Raw genomic sequence first — 23,355 nt, 5'->3', positions numbered from 1 at the left:
TGGGATTTGCGGTGATAGGTATGAGAGTGTTCTTGGCGTTTCTATGACAATTTTTAGATGAGTAGCTAGCAGTGGATCAAACTGAGCTACAAGTTTAAGTAAAGATAACAAGTTTCCGACATTTGTACCGTCTTGAAGCGCTAGATTTTACACATGACCACGTAGAGGAAGAATTTGTATAATCAGATACTTCATACAAGCTAATATCCGTTGCAATATATTTCCCCACCGTTCTTTTTCAGACTGTATATTTGCTTTTAATGATTCATCGATTCCCGTTTTATTAATTAATCTTCTTTCCACATTGTAACGATTTTCGATGAATTTGACTTCTTTCACGGCTAATCAATTTATCTTTTTTCCTCCATTTATTAAAACCAGATACTGTTGCGAAAGATGACTGTGTAGCGGAGTTTGATGTAACAAACAGCAAACAACAAAAGCAGTAGGCTGCATTATTTTTTGGTGAATATAATAACCAAGATCGGTTTACTTCAGTTCCTTCTCCTTCATTACCGATTCGTCGAAAAAAAACCAAGATTTTTGGCATTAGACGATTAGTTGATGTTGCTATCATTGATATTGCTAGTTGATGTTGATGTTGCATTCAGACTGGATTCTTTTGAAATATGTGGGATCCACGAATAATCATTTCGGCGCGGAGATAGTTCGATATTACTGGACGATTATTACAGAATTTTAAATAAGCAACACCTTTGAACTCCAGAACGTTCGGAATTTCAGTGAATGTTTCTGTTGCATTTTCTGTACATATTAGGTATGGACATGGATTTGGGACTTCTGATGTATTGGGCACCCAACTTCATCATCTTTAGACTATTTTATTTGTTGTGATGTGTTATCGCATAAACGTTTAGCAGCAATAGAAATACAATTTGAATCTGATTTTAGTTTTTCATCCTTCTTAACTTCTGGTTTTTCTTTTTGCGATTTGTTTATTAAATATAATTTCATTCTTATTCTGGAGTTTCTTTTCCCTGCTCTAGTTTTCTTTTCCGATTCTGAGAACCGCTAAATTTTTTCTTAGGCATTGACATGGTCTAAATAAAAAATAATTTGTGACAGTTGCGGGAAGAGAAGTTATTAAAGAAATAAAAAGACATTAAAGGCAATTACATACAATTAAAATGGAAAATCTCTGCAACTATTAGTGATAGGCAGGGCTGGATTTAAACTTGATGAGGCCCTAAGCTATTCGAAAACTGGGGCGCTAAATAAATCTGTTATACTATATTTAAAATTTTTCGGGCGCCCTAAACTATAGCTTGTGTAGCTTATACGTAAAAAAAGTAATCCTGCACTGGTGATAGGGAAATGGGAGTTGCATTTTTGTATAAAGTTTGTAGGATTCTCAACTGTGTAATGCTAAGTTAACGTTGAAATTGAAGAATCTTAAGAACCGATAAGCGAATAATCGCTGGATTCGTGTGACAGGAAACAACAAGATAGAAGAGTAAAAAAACCCTTTATTATTCAAATAAGATTTAACAGAACTCCGTATTGGAGTAGTTACAATAAAGCCGACGTTTGGGTTTGAACTGAAGAAACTAATAATTAAACTAAACTAATCTTAACTAAAGAGATATAGCCAAAGCTATCAAGATTCTAACGAAGTTGGCCTCTTAACGCTAATTGACTGTGAATCAAGGGCCTAAAGTACGGCCGAGCGTAACACTAGCTTAAGAGAAGAGTAGCCTAAAAAGGCGGACACATGTTAACCAGAATCTCTGGTATCTCTCTCAGACAGTAAAACATCACGGTTATATACCGCTCTACCTCATTAGTATTCAGACGTGATTCTAAAACTATGTTCTGGCCGGAAATGGTAAGTTGAAGTTAAGAAGCGATAGGAAAGGAAGTTTAACTGAAAATTTAAGTATTAATAAAACTAACATAATCCTTACAAGTTAGCTACTGCGGAAATTTAGGGGCTCTAGACTTGAAATAGAAAATTGGGGAGATTCGGTCAATTAGTGTTTAAAAGGATTTATAAGCCTCTGGTATTAATAATCCCTTTGATTTTCGATTGTTATAAAGTATTTGAACTAAGAAATTTTTTTGTAGGCTATTTCAACACTAGAATATATTGCATATGCTACAAAAAATAACAATGTTCTTAAATTTAAACAATCAACTAGCATATAATAATAGCTAGTTATAATGCCTAAAATATAGTTTGGGTGAAGGTAGGCTTTCAACTGATGCAGTAACTGAATGTTAGCTAAGTACTAAATTCATATTATTATAATTATTTGTTAAACAATAATACAACTACTTTAACAGAATTCCAATTAATTATACTATTACAAAGATAATTTGCAAACAAGCACAAATACTAATAAAGAGTTGCTGAGTATAACATAATATAAAGGTAAGATTATACAGAAGAAGTCAATTAAATATGCCTAAGTGCATAATAATGAAGAAAAGTTAGTGAAGGAGTATATTGTCACGCTTACTAAACAAACATGGCTGATACTTTTAGCAGCAAGATTGGGATTAATTGGAAAATAATATTTAAACCGCGCTCGGTAGTTAGGACAGAAATAAAAGTAAATTAGAGTACTAAATAAGCCTAGCGTGGCTGTCTTCGTCCGAACAGAATTGAAGCACTGGTATTTTTAAACTGAAAGTCAACAATAACAATTTCTGGACTTGGAAAAGATTCTCATGCATTCTTCAGTCTCTTTCATAAACACACTAACAGCAACACCACCACCAGGTGATTTGCTGCGCTGGAGTATCCTTCGACGGTGAGGCTGTGAGGAAAACGGGCACGGAACTTTGGCGGAACGTGGTTATCATATAACAATTTTAGACGCATTACACTGTTCACTGATGGAAACGTCAAGTTGATGTTAAAAAGTAAAATGCATATCAAAGATTTATATAGCTATAGTTTCAGCCTCCGAATAAATAATAGTTCGTGGTCAAAGGATTATAATATGAGACTGTACTGTTTGTTATTGTTTTAAAATAAAAAGCGGGAGCTATAAATGCATTTCGTCCTTCCCCCCAAAAAATATTTTAGAAGAATAAAATGGTGGTTAGAAAGAACGTTTTGTATACGGAGATATTTGATTGATGTACTGCAAGCATAAACATTTATTACACATTTTATCAGACAGATCAAGAAAATAAATAATTAGTATATTACAATAATTATTAATTTTAAATACATTTTCCAGAAATCGATCAAAATAAAAACTGAAATGTTCTGGAAAATCTTGTTTGGAGACAGTTTGGCGCCCGGGGCATCACACACCCCTTGCTACGCCACTGGCTCGACGACACACTCGGCATTCGCTGCCCGGCTGTCCGCAGAGACTGACTCGCTAGACGAGCCACACACTCGATACTGATGAGGCACACTCACTCGCCCTCTCAATACTAACTAACTGACTGCGGAGCAGCAGGGTTTATATAGCTTTCGGCTTGTGTTCGAGAACATTCTGGGCTAAACAGGTAAGAATTCGTTCCAGAAGGTTCTCCATCAGTCCATGGCATATCGTCAATTTTTTCGCTAAATGGGCAATTTCTCGCCAAATGTGGCAACCCAGCCTTGACATTTTATGGCAACCCTAAAACTGCTTTGCGGGGAAGCCATCTCACCACGCCTTGACTTTTCGTAACAATAGCATTGTTCTAATATCGGTATTTTGACAGAAAATCGGACTTTTTCTAAAATAACATACCAATTTTTTTTCCATATTTCAATTCTACAACTCAAATTACGCCAAACTACCAATTTATTAGCTCCTCAATGTTAATCGAGTTTGGTACATATTTATTAATCTCTCTTTTTTTAATTAAGCTCATTTGATTCTTTCTTTCACATTTCAAAATTCAGGTTCATTCCAAATGCACCCATTTTTTATGATTTATTTTAAAAATTTGTATTTTTAAATAATTTTTATAAATTTTTCTAAAAAAAAATCGGTTGCCATATATTAAGAAGTTCGCTAAGTGAATTATTCTTGGCCAAACTGAAAAAAATTTGCCAAGGTAAATTTTTGAATTTCTCCGCAAATTTTGCACTAAATTTTACAAAATTTAATATCTTAAGTCGCGATTTCGAGGCATGAAAAATGCAATTTGAATTTCGTCAATAGGCCCACTAGAACTGGAGATATAGAACTGTCCCATTTTTTTGGGGGGGGGGCGTGGAGTACATGCAGTGTTGTCATAATGGTGCATGCTTCTTTTGCGACCATAATTATGTGCATTTAAATTTTAAAAAATGCTCAGAATAAGAATTTAATGAGTTTATTTAACATCTGATTTGATTTTAGGATAAAAAGTTTGTTGTAGAGCAAAGAAACAGAACATTTTCGATAAGTAGCTTCCTTATTCAGAAATGTAACCGATTAAGCAATCAATGTAAAAACTAGAATATTTACAAAAAATATATTTATTTATTAAATTTCAATACAATAACAAAAATATAAAATTAATAATACAAAAAATTGTGTTTTTGATATATAAACCTCAAAGTAAGCTAGAAATGGATTGGAACTATATGACATTTCATAAAAACATATCAGACATTGGGTGCCAACAATGGGCGAGTTGTTAAAACCACCGAATGCTGGGAGTTTGACCGGGGTTCAGCCACAAGCAAATGGGCTGGCTGTATGGTTAGTTTTTCTGGTTTTCCTCATGTATAACATGAATATGAACCAGTTTCTCTCAGAAAGTCCTCTCCAAATGCATCACTTCCCTTAAGCATACAGTCCTCACATGCTTGACGATATTCAAATAACCTAACCTAACAGACAGAACACTGGAATACAAAAGATTGTTATAACATATTAAATAGTCAGGAATATGAAAGCTTAATCCAACTTCGGATACTTCACAAATTTAATTCTTTATTTAGCACTCACTCACTCCAGTAACCTGCTTCAATGCAGTCCAAAGGGCAGTCTTTCTCTCTTCAATGACCACAATTATTTATTACGAGTTTTAGCTCCAGAAAAAATATTACCAAGTCATCCTGTGAATCACATTCAGCCTTTAAATTATTTGTACTCTGAGAACTTTTAATTGCTTTATTTTAAATTCTTTCTACGAAACTTTGATATAGATCTATACATATATATATGTGTGTGTAAAATAAAAAATATGTAAATCAAAATTATAATTTAAACTAACAATAACCCTGTAATTCTCCCTCTTCTTTTGCTTCATTACAAAATAATTAATGTTTAAGTTCTATGTACAAAATTATTAATTGGATTTACAGGGTTCGTACACATTTCTGCACACGGAAATTAAGTACTTTTAAGGACCATTAATGAAAAAAATTAAGGACCTATGAGCAAACGGGAACTGAATAAATTCAATTGAAGATATTATCTATGCCTGAATTTCACTTTTATAATACCATCCTAAAAATAAAATAGATCCCTAAGTAGTACACATTATTACTAAACATGAATTAATTAACATAATTGTTAATAAGTTTGAGAATAAAATAAACTATGCAAATTTATCTAGTAGCATTAAATATTTTACACTTATGATAGTTGGTCATATTTTAACGTTTATATCGATTTCCTTCTCTTTTAAACGCCCGACAGGCGTTAAGCAAATTATCGCTGTGGCTGAAACTAACTACAATATCAGATAAAGATTTAAATAAGCCTCTTATTTAAAAAGAACTTAAAACATAAAGGCATGTTCTGATGCTAACAAAATCAATTACAGCTCACGGTGATGTAATTAAACAAGAACAGTCAAATTCAAACTAATAATGTGGACTAGTGGTCAAAGATTATACAATTTAATTGTAATTTAATCTGGCTCAATAACTCTATCATATGAGGAAATAGAAATTGGAAGTTATAGTAAATGTTGAAATCAAATAATTGGGTAATTTACATAATAATAACTGCTCATATCTTTGAAGAATAATTTCCTTTATGTACTCAGTTTCTTTCTTCAAAACGTTTCCTTTTCATTTTAGAATTTTTGGATTTAATTAAGGATTTCCGTTATTCTAAAAACACTAAATGCATTTAGAAAGTACAGAAAAAGCGGCTAATTTTATTTCTTTAGTAATATGTACATTCAGAAGCAATATGAAATATATATATAGTAAAGGACGGTTACAGAGCTGATGTGGCAGAATTTCTAGAATTTAGTAACACAATGAACAACAAATTCTAGAAATGGCAAAACTTTTAGAATTTAAAGCAAGCATTGGAAGCAGAATTTAGAAAGGCAATAGGCAGCAGAATTTAGGATCCACAGAGACTGCATCAGGTGGGAAAATGCCTATTGCCAGCTATGTGTATGATGCATTAAGAAATATTAGTTGAATCTTTTAAACTATAAGTTTTCAATTTCTTTATTAATAAAAAAATCCCTTTCTATAATGCCTGCCCATGTGATAAGATCAGAAGCATTTTTGATATTTTCCATGCTTCTGTCTAATGAAAAGTAAAGAAAATAAAGAGAAGATAAACATGTTAAGATTCCAGTATCAGAAGTAATACATTCAAATATTATGTTTTCATTGTTCTTCCAGATGTTCTCCCAAAATTAAGAAATTCATTGCAAACTTTCTGTAAAATACATTGTTCTTCCAGATGTTCTCCCAAAATTAAGAAATTCATTGCAAACTTTCTGTAAAATACATCCATTACGTGTTCATACCATGGAGACATTTTTCATTTTGTCACATATTTCTCGAATCTAGTTCTATAAATCTTGCCTTCAAATCCTTCTAAACTTTCCAAGCTGCAAATTCCAATCCTAAAGAAAAATTATCCCTACCATTTCTGTAACAGAAAAAAAGCCAGAAATATTTTGGAAAAAAGTAGGAGGGGAAAAAGTATAAAATTAATTTTATAGAGAAAACTGATGCAGATTCTGAGAATTTTGAATATTCTGAGACAATTACATGGAAAAATCTCTTACTATGAAAAAATTAAAAACAAGACATTTTTAATTAATTACACAGCTAATTTTGCTTTTGCTAAGAGCTGTTTCATAAATTATGCTTTATAGCATTATACATTGTTTACTTTTCAGATTTAAAATATTGTATAAGTTGCCAAAATGAAACTTTATAATATGACAGCGAAAAATAAAAATGTTTTATTTTAATGTTATTTTTTAAATATAATTTCAATATACTACCATTATTTTAATAAAATTTATCAATGTTACGATGTTTAAAAAAATCGTTGAAAAATTCTCAGATTTTGCAATTAAAAAGTTTTTATAAAAAGTAATCTTAAAATCGCCAAAATGTTGAAAAGTCGCCAAATTTAGAACCGTTTAAAAAAAGAATTCACATCCCCAAAAGCAAAAAGTTGTTTAAGAGCTCTTTACTAGAAAAAATGAATTTCAAAATGCTTATATTTCACTTCTTGCTTAGAAACTCGAGTATCCCATCATTTATATTAGAAATAGAAACAAATTACAACCTCATGAACCTATTCAAAAGATTACCATATATACGGCAGTGAATCGTCAAAAACATTCTTTAAAATGCTAATTCACACTCAAAATGACAGTCATAAAAACAGACAGAAATTTTAGATGATTAAAATTCAGGACCTTCTGTTGAATTTGACCAAAATTAAGGACTTTTAAGGACCAAAAATCGATTCAAAAAAATTTAAGGACTTTTAAGGACTCTTAAGGACTGTACGAACCCTGGATTATGAAATGATCAAAAGTAAGAAAGATGAAATATGAAAAGATGAGAAGTCGATAAGCTCTTAGTTATTATCCTCTACATAAGAGGAAACACTTCAGCTTCTATTTTTAAAAATTTCTTGATTACTAAGTTATTCAATCATTAAACCATATTTGCAAACAAATAACACTCATAAAACAACACTTCTAATTATAATCAATACATTTTTACATAAAAATTGAAAAGTTTAAGACCAAAAAATATAGAAAATAAAAATTACTATAGATACACAGCAATTCAGTTAAACACATCCAGATGAACATGCTACACATCTTTTAACAATCTCCAGTCATTTCACGATTAATATTTCTTTAAATGCATGTATAATTTTTAAACATTCTTCTCGCTTATCCCAAGTTAAAGCTTAATTTTTTTTTGATTAAATCTGCAAGAGAGTCATTACTGGGAGAATCTTTACATGCTTTTTTCCTTTTATTTCCCCCTGAGAAAATATATTTTCAAATTTTTCAGGTAAATGAACTTCATAAACTTCTTAATCTTTCTTAAACACCTGAGAAAAAGATCCCTCTCCTTTTCATTTAATACCAAACATGCACATAAAACAGTGGCAGCTTTTTCATCATCTTTCAGAACTTTTTGATAATGCATATTTATCTCTTTGAAGGAGGGAATCTGTAGGAAAAAAATATGTAAATCAAAATTATAATTTAAACTAACGGTAACCCCTTAATTCTCCCTCTCTATTCTAAAAATCCTAATAACTTCTCTGGACTGAGTCCAATCCATCTTGCATGGTCTGTGCAATGCAGATGATGTGGGTAATTCAGAACATGAATTCAAAATTTTGAGAACTAAAACCTTTCTAAACTAAAACCAAAACCTTCCTCTTGGCGAGCTTCCCTGTTGGATAATTGTGCACTTAGCTTCTACCTTTGTTGCAGCTTGGATGCTATTTTGCTGTGCTCTCTTCTTAGCATAACAGTATCAAAAATTTAAATGTTCTTTAATAGGCACGATTTGAGTGCCACGCGAATTGTGACTACAAACATCAATTTAAATAAAAATGGAATTTAATCCACCTCAATTGCCAGTTTCCTATTTATTGTGGATCAATATTTTAGCATTCTACACCCCCAAAATTCTTGCTCTTCATTTCCGATTCAACGTTCTACACCACCAAAAATCCCCCTTTTTTATTACATATTTTTAAAAAGATGATCTTATTCACAAAATCCTACAGAATTTGTATTCTAGAAAGTAGCGCAGTTTTAATCATTGGCTCATAACTTACTCCCAACAATATTTTCATAAATTAAAGACTGAAAAGTTTAATGTTTTTTTTTTTTTGTATGATTATTCGATTGTGATTCTACAGTAATAAAACTGCATCAGAATACTGATAACGTATTTTTAACATTTAAAAAAGCAAAAATTACTTAAATGCTTTCAGCACATGATATGTAATAATTATGTATTACAGTGTTACACACTAGTAAATCACTAAAGAATATCACTGACTGACATTATATGAGGGGCGGGGAACTATCTCGAAATCTAATTTATTTTTTAACCAAACCCTCAAGGAAAGCTAAAAATGACATAAAAAATCTTAAATTTTGAAATTAAATATCTTAGTCAATTATTTTTGTACAAGACTCAAACGTTTTGAGTTTTATTGCTTACAGTGAGCATAAATATTCACTAAACAATGGATATTGGAGAAACATACAAAAAGTTAGATTACATAACTTATATAAACTAGATCTTTTAAAATTAAAAAATTGTCAAAGCATTTGCATTAATGAAAACATTTTTATAAGAGGAAGTATATATGTCTTAATGGTTGCAAAAATAAATTCTGCATTAGGACTTTTATAGACAAGGTGTATATAGTTAGCTAAATATAGATGCAAATTTCTTGAATTCTTTTAGCTATTTAATAATGAAATTTAGTATTCAAAGAAAGCTTGAGCTCAGGCTTGGGTTTGAATATAACACCTTCATGCTGTGTACGTAAACTGCTCTTACCAAATGAGCTCAAAAGTTAAAAATAAATTCTAGACATTTTTTACTAAAGAATGAGACTCTGAATAGTGATTAAAATAATTTTAGAGTCCCCATAACTTATCTGACTCTACTGCTCTCTTTAAACATGCCCTTTCTACATAAGCTGAGACATTACTTAGCAAAGTTCTAATAGACTCACCCACTTGGGATTTGACCCCGATGCCTTCCTGCTCTGTATCCAAAACTCTTACCAAGCCATTGAAAGCTGTAAACTAGCTTTGGATATTTTATATTTAAATATAAACCTCAGAACTCATTAATATTAATTAAAAACCCTTAAATGATGTAATTGGGTGCGGTCTGACTAACGTAAATTTCCCCTTTTCAACTACTATTTTCCAAGAGGACCAATCATAGCAAAGTACATATATGTATTATGCAAAAGAGTTCATGCTATATATGCTACTACTAAAGAAATTTTAATCTTTTTGGGAAGAAAACACTGTAAGCAATCAGTTTGATTTCTATGCATTCTATAATTCCATAACAAGGATGAAAAGCTAAATTTTCCCAAAATTTATTATCACAATGGGAAAAAAAAAAAAAAAAAAAAAGCTTCTTTTTGCAAACTTCTTCATGTTTATATTTAAATCTGCGGAGCATCTGAGTTGTAATTAGCATTAAAATTAGATTTTTTAAACCATGCTCATAAGTAAAGAATCTATTGGTTAATTGTTTAAAATATTATAAAGAACCATATTAAAAAAAGGGGGAGGGAACTATGCACAATACAATACTAGTTATTTTTTTTTATTAGGGCTTCCTTCCCTAATTACAAGTCAATGATGTACATAAGGAGTAATTGTTTTTAGTTCACTGTCCATTTTAATTATCTACTGAGGTTTACAAAAAGGAACATCCAGACATTTAATAGCAATGCAAACAGTTTTTGCAAATTTAATTATTTCTATAATATGGCAGATATTACCTTTCGGTTATTTGAGCTAAATAGTATTACAATTGATTTTAATGTGTGAATATGAATTCAGTAAAAAGACACAAATTAAATGAGGAAGTAGACCTCTTTTTCAAAATCTTCATTACGCAGATTCTTTTGCTGCTATTATGGACAAACAAGATGATAATTTTCAAATTATCCCCAAAATATTTTTCTTCTTTGCTAAATTAAACAACAATAAAAACTCAAAATAAGGTAACTCATTTCTGTGGCAATGATCTAAATGATTCATTTAAGTATTATCACAGCCCTCTGCTTTGAGTGAATTAAAATGTTTTTGTGATGATGCATTTTGTTGATCTGAAAATTTTACTTACTAAAAAATTGCTCTAAATAGAAGACTTAGAATTTTTTTTCATTTAGTAGTTCCAATCCATTTCTCTTTATAACAATATAGAATATCATTATTCACTCAGTTTAATCAATACAAAGGATCACATTCATTTAATGAATACAAAATGAATTACTTTTAAGGAAACAAAACATAAGTAGGAACCATTTTAAATTTAGAGAACAAGGTACAAAAACACAAAAATGTCTTTATAAACTGTCTAAATAAGTAAATGAATTCACATATTTTAGTTTAATTAAATACATAAAATACTCACATACTACAGTATAATTGTTTCAATTAGACCCATAAATTATATTGAAATTTAAATTATGAGTTGTTTAAAACTAAGAAAATAAATATATTTAAGCTCTGTAAAAATGTTACTTCAAAGCACTTCATACAGACTGAATCTACAAAATCCTGATGTGGCCTTAATTTTCGCTATCATTGAGCACATGCATATACTTCCAATTACAAAAGTTTACTGTTTTAAATGAAGTAAATATTCATGTTTTGGCATTTTAAAATTAAAAATATGTTTTTTAAAAGTTATGAAACCTAACTTTTTAAACAGTCCACCATTCTCTATTGTTATTTTCCCTATTGCAAGAGAAATCTTTAAAAAGATATTTAATTTTAAGGTTCGAGACCATATTCAGAAGCTGTATACAAATTGAAGAGTGAATTATTTGTATTAGTAAGTAACAAAAAAATAATTTTTTTTTTTTTTTAAAAACGTTTCTGATGTTAATAGACTAAGTGATGAGCACTACCATGAAAATTATACCTTTTTTTCAAAAAGGAAATCTTACAGAATTCAAGAAAACATATGCTGACTCCAGTATTTGATGCATACCCAACTAGTAGCAACACTGCATAAATTCAAAATTAAAAATATTTCTAATTTAAAGAATTTCTTTATGATTATTAGTCTACAAATCTAAAATAATAAAATTTATTGACAGCATTAAAAATTTATTTTTAGCATTTGAAAACTTATAAAAATTTCTTTGGCATGCCAGTTGTAACAAAATGATAAAGAATATTACACATTAGTAAATTACTAAAGAATAAAAAAAAAATATTCTTTTTTAATCAACTCTTCAAGGCAAGCAGAAAAATATGTAAAAAATTTGAAGCTTTGAAATTAAATAATTTTTGTCAATGAAAATCAAACTTTTGGTGTTTCATTTCTTAAAATAAATAAAAAATATTCTTTAATATAATTATAGGGTACAGAGAACCAAGTTAAAAGTTAGATTTCATAATTTTTACAAAGCTGATTTTTAAATATAAATTCCAGATCATGATTATCTGCATCATTTGAAACTTTTACGCAATTGGAAGTATATTTATTCAACTAATAGTTGAAAAAATAAAGGTTGCATAAAGACATTTGTGGATATGGTGTAGAATGATTGAAAATATGGTCAAAAATGAAATTCTAATAAAAAAAAAAGTGAATTTATATGTCTTTCTAAAAAATTGTGACTTTGTAAGAATACGACTACTCAGTACAAGTATCTTTTAGAGACAAAATATTTAAATTCCTAGTCACATCTTGTACTTGAATACCTTCTTTGCTGAAGAATGAAATATTCAGAAAAGGCAAGATCATAATGAATCCATTATCTGAAAATTGTCCTGATATACTCGTAGCTTCCAGCCAAACAAATGGAGCTATGTGATCAGTTTCTAAAGTAATATTAAATGTAAAATCACAGTTTGCAGTAACAAATGGACCATCTACATTAACCTGGGGAAAAAAATTAAAAATGTGAAATATATTATTAAAACATAATTACCACAGTAAAGTTTTTATTTTGCATGCAGACAATATTTACTTTTTCAACTCCTAATAAGGAAAATTTTAATATATTCTCATAACAATACATGTTAAATCCTTCCTTTCATTTCAGAAGCTAAGGAATAGATATTAACTCCAACTAAAAGACTGGCAATAGCTCTTATCCAAAGATGAAAGTCTGAATACCTATGAATTGTTTTTCTAGAAACTGCAACACATTTGTTAAAATGCTGATGAATACAGCTATTTCTAAATCATTACTACGGTAGGATACACTTAATGCAATCACGTTTATTCATGCCTTTCTGATATCATTGGCCGAATGATAGCATTAAGTGATCAGAAAAATATTCTTTCACAGGGCATCTCAATTCAGCATTTGTAGGAAATTTACAAATTTCAGCATTTTTCTTTCCCAGAAAATTTATCATATTATGTTCTTAGGTATGCTTAAAAAATGACAGGCAAGTACAGTGTCTCAAAAAAGTGATGGGACACTTGTGCTTTACTAAAGGAAACTGCAATAAAATAAATTTAAAAAACATGTAAAATTTTTTGTGGGTGTGTTTCATACTTAAATTTATTAACAATTATTACATAACATACATTTTCTCAAAATATTAAAATATTAATTTAATAAAAATACAATTGTTTAGAACGGAGCAGAAAATGGCTCACTTAAGTGATGGGACACTTACTTTTCCATCAAATATTTATCCAAAAATTTTACTTTTTAAAAGGTTTTAATATTTTGTTGGATTTCCTTTTACTTTTAAAACATGATTTAATCTTCTTGGGATGGATTCGACTAATTTTTTTTGTGATTTCTGGAGTGATTTTACCCCATTCTTCTTGAAGCACCGATTTTAATTGTTGTTTTGAAGAAATGGTGTGTTTGCGAATTCTTGATTCCAATTCTTGCCAAATATTCTCTATGGGATTTAATTGTGGAGATTGTGGGGGGTGTTTTTATTATTTCAGGACAGTTATACAGCAGCCAGAGTCTAACGTTCAAAGCACTGTGCTTGGGGTCATTGTCCTGGTAGAATTTAAAATCGTTATGAAGGTTCAATTTTCGTGCTGAAGATTTCAAATTTAGATTTAAAATGTCAATATACTTGTACTGATCCATTATACTGTCAATAAAAACAAGATTACCAACTCCAGCAGACGACATACACCCCCATACCATAACTCCTCCTCCACCATGTTTTACTGTTGGCACCAAGTTCTGTTTGCGAAATTCTTCCCTGGGTTTTCTCCACACCAAGATTCTACCATCAGAACCAAATATATTAAATTTACTCTCATCAGCAAATATAACTTCATTCCATCAATCAGAATTCTTATTTATGTTGGATTTTGCGAATTTTATTGGCAATTGCTTTTGAGTAAAAATAAATACCCCAAAAGATATTTTTATTGCTTACTTCAGACGATTTTTGTTGCATAGTACATAGTGTCCCATCACTTAAATGAGCCATTTTCTGCTCTGTTCTAAACAATTGTATTTTTATTAAATTAATATTTTAATATTTTGAGGAAATGTATGTTATGTAATAATTGTTACTAAATTTAAGTATGAAACACACCCACAAAAAATTTTACATGTTTTTTAAATTTATTTTATTGCAGTTTCCTTTTGTAAAGCACAAGCGTCCCATCACTTTTTTGAGACACTGTATCTTCTTCTTTCATTGATGCTGCAACTTGAATTTTTTCAGATATTTTTCAGATAGTAAAAAAGCAAAATCTACTAGAATTCCGTTTCGATATTTGATAATTCCGATTAATCTAGTTATTCTTCCTAAAACTCGGAAAATGAATTCTTTTACACATGGTTCCCTTAATCAATATCAAACTGCTTAAAACTTAATCACTTACTTGGTGACATGTCTCTGCTATTTGGCAAATTCTGTACTTTATTTCGACTTAATTTTACAATTTTATTTCAGTTCAAAAAATTCATTCTACAATATTTTGATAACAACCAAACTGTTGATCACAATACAATAAGAGATGCATACATTTTCCATGTTTCTGTAAACAAATGACTGGTACTTCACCAATTCAATAACAATATTTGAATGATAACATTAACCACAATCACACTAAGTGAAACTGCATTTCATCTAAACAACGTATGTCATGGAAAAAAAGAAATCTGCACGATTATTATAAGGATCAAGTATAATGGGTGTCTATAAAATCTTGATTGATATTGATAAAAGAGTAATTACATCTTATTTTAGCTCCATACATCAATAGCTAGTTACAACATGTTAGTAACAGATGCAACAATACACATTTCAGAGATTTATCCTTAGAAGTTGTTTGATATTAAAATGGGTGTAAATTTGAAAAATTTGCTTCAATAATGATTTACTGACTTGCTATTTGTTGATAAATATCACAAAAGAGGTAGCAGAGCTGATGAAATATTGGCAGGTACCATGTATACGTTGAAAAAGAAGAAAAAAAAGGGGGGGAAGAGAAGATGGGACAGTTATAATCTCCAGTTCTACTGGGCCGATTGACGAAATTCAACTTGCGTTTTTCATGTCTCAAAAGCGCGACTTAGGATATGTATTAGATTTATATATAACATTGTTCTAATATAGGTATTTTGACACAAAATCAAACTTTTTCTGAAATAACTTACCAATTTTTTTCCATATTTCGATTCTACGACTCAAATTACGCCAAACTACTAGTTTTGTAAAAATCGCACTAGTAGTTTTTTAAAAATTAGCTCTCAAAATTTTAGCGCCTCAATGTTAATTGAGTTTGGTATATATTTAGTAATCTCTCTTTTTTTTAGTAAACTTATTTGATTCTATTCCTTATATTCTGAACTTATTCCTTTCACATTTCGAAATTTAGGTTCATTCCAAATAAAATTCAACCATTTTTTATGATTTATTTTTAAAATTTGCATTTAAAAATTTTTTAAAATTACAATCTATAAAATTTTTACCACCATCTTAAAGTAAATGTATTTCTAAGCAAAAAAATTGCAGTTCTTTATTAAAAATTTCTGAAGATATACATGATTAATATATTGGGGTGTTTCGAAATTTGACATATTTGTTGAAAGCGATAAAACATCAAACGTGGTTTAAACACTTTTCTAAAATTATTTGTAAGTAAAAATGAGATGACTTTTTCCCCGCTCATGCACAATGTGAAAAGATGAGAACTAGGTGCCTTTTTTCCTGAGCCGGCATAATGGAAGAGAAAGGAAAATTGGGTTGCCACATATTATTAAGAAGTTCGCCAAGTGAATTATTCTTGGCGAAAACTGAAAAAATTGTGCCAAGATAATGAATTTCTCTGTAAATTTCGCACCAAATTTTACAAAATTTAGTCAAATTTACAAAATTTAGGCATAATTTGAGTCGTAGAGTCAAAATATAGAAAAAAAAATTGGTATGGTATTTCAGAAAAAGCTCAATTTTGTGTCAAAATACCTATGTTAAAACAATGCTATATACAGTCAAAAGTCTTTTAATTTGGACTCGTCGGGACTTCGGCGATTCCGGATTATAGATCATCAGTTTAAATCTGGTAAGATGGCATGCAGAAATTATAAAATTTAAATTTATTTAAAACATTTATGAAATAAAGAACAATTATGATCTAAAGGGTATCAAAATTTACAAAAAAAGCTTAATATTTATTTGTTTACTTTATTAAACATTTCTTTCAATGTAAGTTGTTTAAGTTGCTTCGTTTTTTATGTGATAATACTTTCTCTTTAATTCTATAAACAGACATAATTTCTTGTTCAGTTACAAAGTTCCGCTGTTCAAGTCCTATAATTGCTTCGAGAATACCGACTAATTTGTCAATCGAAATTTTTTCGTTTTCAATAACCTCTGTGTCACTTTCTTCACTATTGGAAGCGAATTATAATGACGAGGAATTTGATTTAAATCATATCAATGACGGAGTACATCGAGATGAAATACTACATTTAGTAAGGAATTATAAGGCAAATAAAATAAAAAAAACATTTGCCCTGAAGATAAGGATAGTGCTGACAGATCAACTTCCAATTCATTGCGTGCCGTGGCTTTACCCCCCCACACACCGCAGAGCAGCGTGAAATTGATAAACAGATTTCAGAATGGTTAGATAAACAAAGGATATGCCTTTATCCATTTTTTACAGCAATTCCACTTTTTATTTAATGGACTTCGAAACATACTTTTGCTTTGTATATCTTTTACATATTAGTAAATATATATCGAAAATTCTATTTGACATAATCGAAAGTTCAAGCTTACTTTTATAAAATTGCTCTAACAGTTTGCAAAAAATAATAAGCCGGATCCAATTCGAAGATTAAGGAACAATGCAATCTGCAACTTAACTGAATTAGATAATTTTAGCTTAGTTTATACCGTCCGTTATACATTAAACGCGCACGCATAAACGTATTTTGGGCATGCGCACATGCATATTTGCAGCCGTAAAGGTCTTATGCGCATGCGTCAACACGACGCATGGGCAGAAAGTTTGTAGCTTTGAGGTACGGATTATTGATCACTCCGGATTATGGGTGTCTGAGTTAACGACTTTTGACTGTATAAATCTAATAAATATCCCTAAGTCGCGCTTTCGAGACATGAAAAACGCAATTTGAATTTTGTCAATCGGCCCAATAGAACGAGAGATATAGAACTATCCCCCTTTCTTTTATGCGCAGTGTGCAATGTTCAACAAGCAAGTAATCATAATACATTTGCATTCCTCCCCCTTTTTAGTAGACAGCTAAAATAAAATATAGAACTATCCCCCTTTCTTTTATGCGCAGTGTGCAATGTTCAACAAGCAAGTAATCATAATACATTTGCATTCCTCCCCCTTTTTAGTAGACAGCTAAAATTAACATAAAATGTCACACAGACATGTTATCTTTCCCCTTCTATAAATATCCTTATCATATTCAAGTGTAACACAAATTTCACACAGAAAATTATGTAGTACAGGGTCTTGTATGTTATCTTCTTGAGGTCACAGAATATGGCAATTTAATGAATAATATTTTATTTGGGGATGGGGCTACATTTCATATCTGCGAGCCAATTAATAGATACAGTAGTTGAATAGGGAGACATCAACAATCAATGATATTTCTAAATGCAAAAAAGATAAAATATTCTAAAAATAAATGCCTGATTGGGTTTTATGCAGAAGAAAGCATATACTATCCCTTTTTATTTTAAAAAACCAACAATTATAGGCATAATTTATTTCGATATGTTCAAAATCTTTCAAAAAAAATTTTAAACTGTTGCATTTCAGCACGATAGGACACGATCCCATTTTTCAATAAGTGACTATCTCAATTTAGTGCATCTAGAAGGTGGATAGAAAGAGGTTAAGACAGACTGACTCATCTGAACTTATTCCACTGATTTTTTTCCCTGCAGAATTTATTAAATACTAGTATCAGATGACAATGAACTACGTTAAGGCACATAGAAATTAAATGTTAACTACCATGGAAAGTATTACTCATGAAATGTTACAGAGCTTGAAGCTGCAGCAAAACACGTTAAAATGAAAGCTTATTACATCAAAATTCATTAAACAATACATTTCATAACAACTAATACAATTTAACGTGTATGAAAGCAAGCCCTCAAAATTTTTAACTCTGAGTTCCAGTATGACTGCGGCAATGGACACTGGCTATGCTTCTTCATCATATTTCATGTTTCTTAACTTACAAATGTCTTTAATATTTGTTCATCAAGATAATAATTTTTTTGTCGCCTAACACCTTGTTAGGATGAAGAATATTTTGCAAATTCAGAAATGAATCCAGAGGCAAGTTCTTTATGCCATTTTTACTTCAAATCATGAGTCAACCAGTGTACTACCATTAAAAATTGCTGGATGATTTTCATTTCTACTAAGTTTTGTAAAATGCCATGAGCATTTTGGCTAATGGGTTCAAATCTCAGTATATGTGCTGGCAGCACAGTATTTTGTGGTCCCCAACTGCACCATGTAACATGAACAAAAGGCAATCTGCTTTGGAAGGTCCTTCATAAAGGCCTACCTCTCTCTTCAGGCAGAAATCATATATACTTTGCCATAATTATATTTAACATTTTAATGCATCTTAGGTATAATAAATTGGTATAATTTTTCATGCAACTGATTTATTGGACATTAAATTCATTTAAGTGTGTTTTCTATGAGATCACAGCACTAATCACACCTAAAAGTTTTTGATTTAATTATTAATGGGCAAAAACAAAATTATCTTACTGTAAGATGTGGTTTCACTAATCCAACAGCAGCTTTAAACTCAGAAAGCAATAAAATATTACTGGACTTCAATTCAATTTTCCCTGAGGAATGGACTTCGAAATATACAAAGCAAGAATTCCGAGAAGAGCAGCCACTTTTTGCAAGCAAACCATCCTCTCCATTTATCTTATGTTGATATACAATCTGAGATGATGTTGGATTCTGTGCAAAGGAAAAAAAAAAAAAAAAATTATAAGCCTCTTTCTTTCCTTGTTTAGTTTCTTTCTTTCTTTTTTTTTTTAATATAACTACATCACAAATGAGCTTAAAAATGCATTACAGTATTTATCAGATTTTAAATATGGCAAGTTTTACAGCTATACACATGATTATAGAAATTTCCATTTCTGCAAATAAATTCATTATAAAATATAACTTAACAAAGAGATATTTCTTTTAAATTTTTTACAGTTAACATAAAATTAATTCTATTAATTTAAACAGTAACATAATTCACAAAAAAGCATGAAATACAGAGTTTGCTGCCAATCCATTTAGCATTTTAACGTTCTCATTCCTATGCAATAAATAATATATTTCAAACTTAATTAAGGAAACAGATCCTTGGCACTTGTAAATCCTCTTTAATTAGTATAAAATTGACAAGGTTACAGCCTTTAATTTTAAAATAGTTAAAGGAACCATTTCTTCTGATTATGAGAGTCTAAGTCTCATAATCAGAATAATTAATTTCTTTCTTCTGGTTATTATTATTACCAATTAACAATTATTAGGAAATCATTTAGGTATTACATGAAAATATATTATTTACACTAACAATACATTATGCAATTTACGTTAAAATAACGCGCTGAATAACGATTATTGGAAGAAGTCAAACAAAAATCAGTGTTATATTTGTACGTTTTTCAGGTCTAGTTTTGATGGTTTAACTACTGAACCATCTTCCTCAGCTGCTAAGTGCATTTGAACGAGGTTGTTTCACTTTGGCAGCTGAGGAAGATGATACGGTAGTTAAACCATTGAAACCAGTACTGGAAAATTTACAAATATAACGCTAGTTTTTGTCATTTGACTTCTTCCAATGATATATTATATAACTCATGAATGAAATGAATAATAAAATATTAAAAAAAAATGTACTGTTATCTCAAAAAGTGCAGCATAAATAAATTACTTTTAACAGTAATTTCTTTTATACTAAATGTTATTTTCATTTACAATTTATTTAACTAACTTACATTTGAATCTTTTAGCAGGTTTATGGTAATTTCTTAAGTTATGTAATATGGAACTTATGTTAATTTGCAGTTATGTAGGTGCAAAGAAGTGGCAATATTAAACTGAGACCTACCAATTAGTAATGAAAACCCTGTAAATAACTTCCCCTTCACTTGATTTGCATTTCTTGCATTCAAACAATATTCACACAATTAGCATTTGTTGTTCATTTTGCCTTAAAATACTGAAAATACTATGCCCACTGAACCATCAACTCTAAAGTTAAGAAATTTGCAACCAAGCGACTTAACCTGACAGATGTAATGCTAGCAAAATTGAAAGAACACTCAGTAATTTAAGAACATAGCAATCATATCCATTCCAACATGTCTAGCTAGCTACAAGATCATCTAAGATAACAAGAAGTGTGTGAAGGCTTTATCTACTTTACACATGTTTGCAAGACATTGCTCACAAGAGGAGCAAATGCTATTTCAGACGATGTTGACTACCTCAGCTTTCAACACTGATAGGAGTTGAAACTTCGACAAAACAGAATAAACTAGCCATCTTCAATGCTGACTCTTCCACTACAGTGCCAAATTAGCTGTCACAAGATAGTTTGTCATCTTTTTAGTGTTACAATTACACCATTTAAAACTATTAAAAGAAAATTAAAATTATTAAAATTGAAACAAAAGAAAATTTAAACAAGTGTGACCATAAAAGCTGTTGAATACTGATTACATATAAGTTGACAATCACTTTAGGCTAATAAATAAGTCCCTGGTGTAGGATAGTGCATTGAATTTACACAGCATTTTAAGTTAAACTGAAGGATATTAAATTGGTGATGTACAAACTGAGGTCACTGGCAATCAACCATAGGTCACAGATGTGGAGCACTGCAGTAAATTTGGATAAACTTAAAAAAATTAAAAGTACATTACCTCTCACCGAAGCTTTTGGTCACCAAGGTCCTACAGGTTCAGAGCCATGGATGGTCAACACATAGGTCACTGATGTAGCACAGCAAAGTAAATTTCGATAAATTTTAAAATGAAGCATACCAATTCCCATTCAAGGTTATTGATTACTGGCGATGGACAGATTAATAATCATTCATGATCAACCCACACATCACCAATGTACCATAGTAAAGCCCAATTTAAATACACCTGTAAATTTAAATTAAACCAAAAAACACAGGTTCCCATACCGGTCACAGGCAAGCTATATATTGATGGTAACTGCGGGTCAACTTCGATATTAATTGTGTAGAGCAGTGCAGCACATTCAGACACATACTTAAACAGAAACACACTAGAAACCACTGATGTTAGGGTCACCCGAGAATTACAGATTAAGAGTTACAGGGAGTTCAAACCATAGATTATTAGTATGGGATAGTAGAGCACTTTTTATACATTTTAAAATTAAAATTAAGCATACTAGTGTTCATTATGGCTGTTTGTTACCCATGAGCAGGGCTGTGGAGTCAATACGGAAAATGACCAACTCCGACTCCCTCACATATATGCAAACATTTACACATGGGTTACAGCTTATTTTTTTAATATAAAAGAAGTAATAGATGCTACAGAAAAAAAAATTGATGGCATAGCAAATTATTTATATTAATTAGCATTTATTATGAAATGGAAAAACTGGCGTTAGTTATTTCTATGAAACAGTATAGCTTCGGAAGGACCTTTTTTGTTGGAGGGCCATAGATCCGATTTGATAAATTTCAGGGCTGAGAACAGTCTTTCCACACTAACTTGAGTAGGAGGAAGAGCTGTTACTGTTAGGGCTACTCCTTTTATCTTTTCAGGATAGAGTTTTCCAAGTTCTGAAAGAGGTGTCTTGCAAGCACAATCATATTTCTCTATTTCCTCAAAGGCAGTGTAGAAATCTTGTTCGTATTTTTTCATTTTCTATATCTAAAGGCTCTTGGTCCTTTATTTTCATTAGATTTGCCTTAGCTTTTTCAATATTACCCAAAAATATTTTTCAAAATCTAATTCATCACTGGAAGAGGATGATAGAGACTCAATTGCAATGTCTGCAGTTTGACTCTCCTGATTCGAATTCTCCAATTGTTCTGAGAATAATTTCATTCTTAATGAAAGTTCATAGGTGGCTTTCCTTCCTTTTTTAATTTGTTCGTCATCCAAGAAAATTTGGTGTTTTGAATCTACATACTGAACCCAGCAAGATCTCATTGTCTAGGAAATTAGTTTCTCTTTTCTTCATAGAGGAAATCATTCTTTCTGCAATAAACCCTCTATTTCAGAAAGAAAAAAACATCCCATTCTTCCATTCTCGCCTCCTGTCAATTCTTCAGATTGCAGCTTTTTTGTGGCTATATACAGTATAGAAAGAAGAGTTTCCAATTCTGCTCTACATTCCACAGTCTTTCTGTTAGTAAAACATTAGGGTTATCTACATCTTCTAAAAAAGTTCTTAACTCTAAAAATCTCTTTATCATTAAATATATACTTCCTTATCCCGTTGCTTTATCAATAATTACTCCTTTTCCCCGCTCGCTTCCTAAGAATTCCATCAATTTTGGGAATTCTTGCTGCTATTGCTGCTTACTTAAATTTACCAGTGAGATTTGTAACTAAATGAATCAGTTTAATAATGGCAAATATCACATCCATCCTCCTCCCTTATATTTATTTATTAATATGTCAATAAAATAGAAAATAACTATTTATTAATGTATATAATTCATAAATAAAAATAATAACTCAGCTTGTCATTAATTTTTTTTCAATTCATTTCAAATTTAAACGGTCCAACAAAAACTGGAATCGATCTGTTTTTAGCTACTCCAGCTCTGACTCCGCAGCTCTGCCGATGACCTACAAGCATATGGAACTTATGTCAACCAATATACTCTGGTCTAGTAAATTTAGATAAATTTTAAAATTGTAATCAAACTGAAGGACATCTGGGCACTTCCAGACTGTTTATTGGTC

At 30.5% G+C, this 23,355-nt stretch overlaps 1 protein-coding gene across 1 annotated transcript in view; it reads right to left on the bottom strand.

The window, feature by feature from the left end:
- Nucleotides 1–4,416: 4,416 nt before the first annotated feature.
- beta-Man (beta-mannosidase) overlaps nucleotides 4,417–23,355 on the bottom strand; it is a 94,410-nt gene continuing 75,471 nt past the window's right edge. Inside the window, exons 15-16 of the mRNA XM_085814009.1 lie at nucleotides 19,145–19,348; nucleotides 4,417–12,808 (exon numbers count right to left, since the gene is read on the bottom strand). Of these exons, the coding sequence (XP_085670135.1) occupies nucleotides 12,560–12,808; nucleotides 19,145–19,348 (453 nt within the window). The 3' untranslated portion in view covers nucleotides 4,417–12,559. The remainder of the gene's footprint in view (nucleotides 12,809–19,144; nucleotides 19,349–23,355) is intronic.

The sequence above is a fragment of the Stegodyphus dumicola genome, chromosome 3 (genome assembly GCF_044657685.1).
Source record: "Stegodyphus dumicola isolate Sdum_Otavi_A_Nest chromosome 3, ASM4465768v1".
NCBI lineage: Eukaryota > Metazoa > Arthropoda > Arachnida > Araneae > Eresidae > Stegodyphus > Stegodyphus dumicola.
This window is presented reverse-complemented; position numbering and strand designations above follow the sequence as displayed.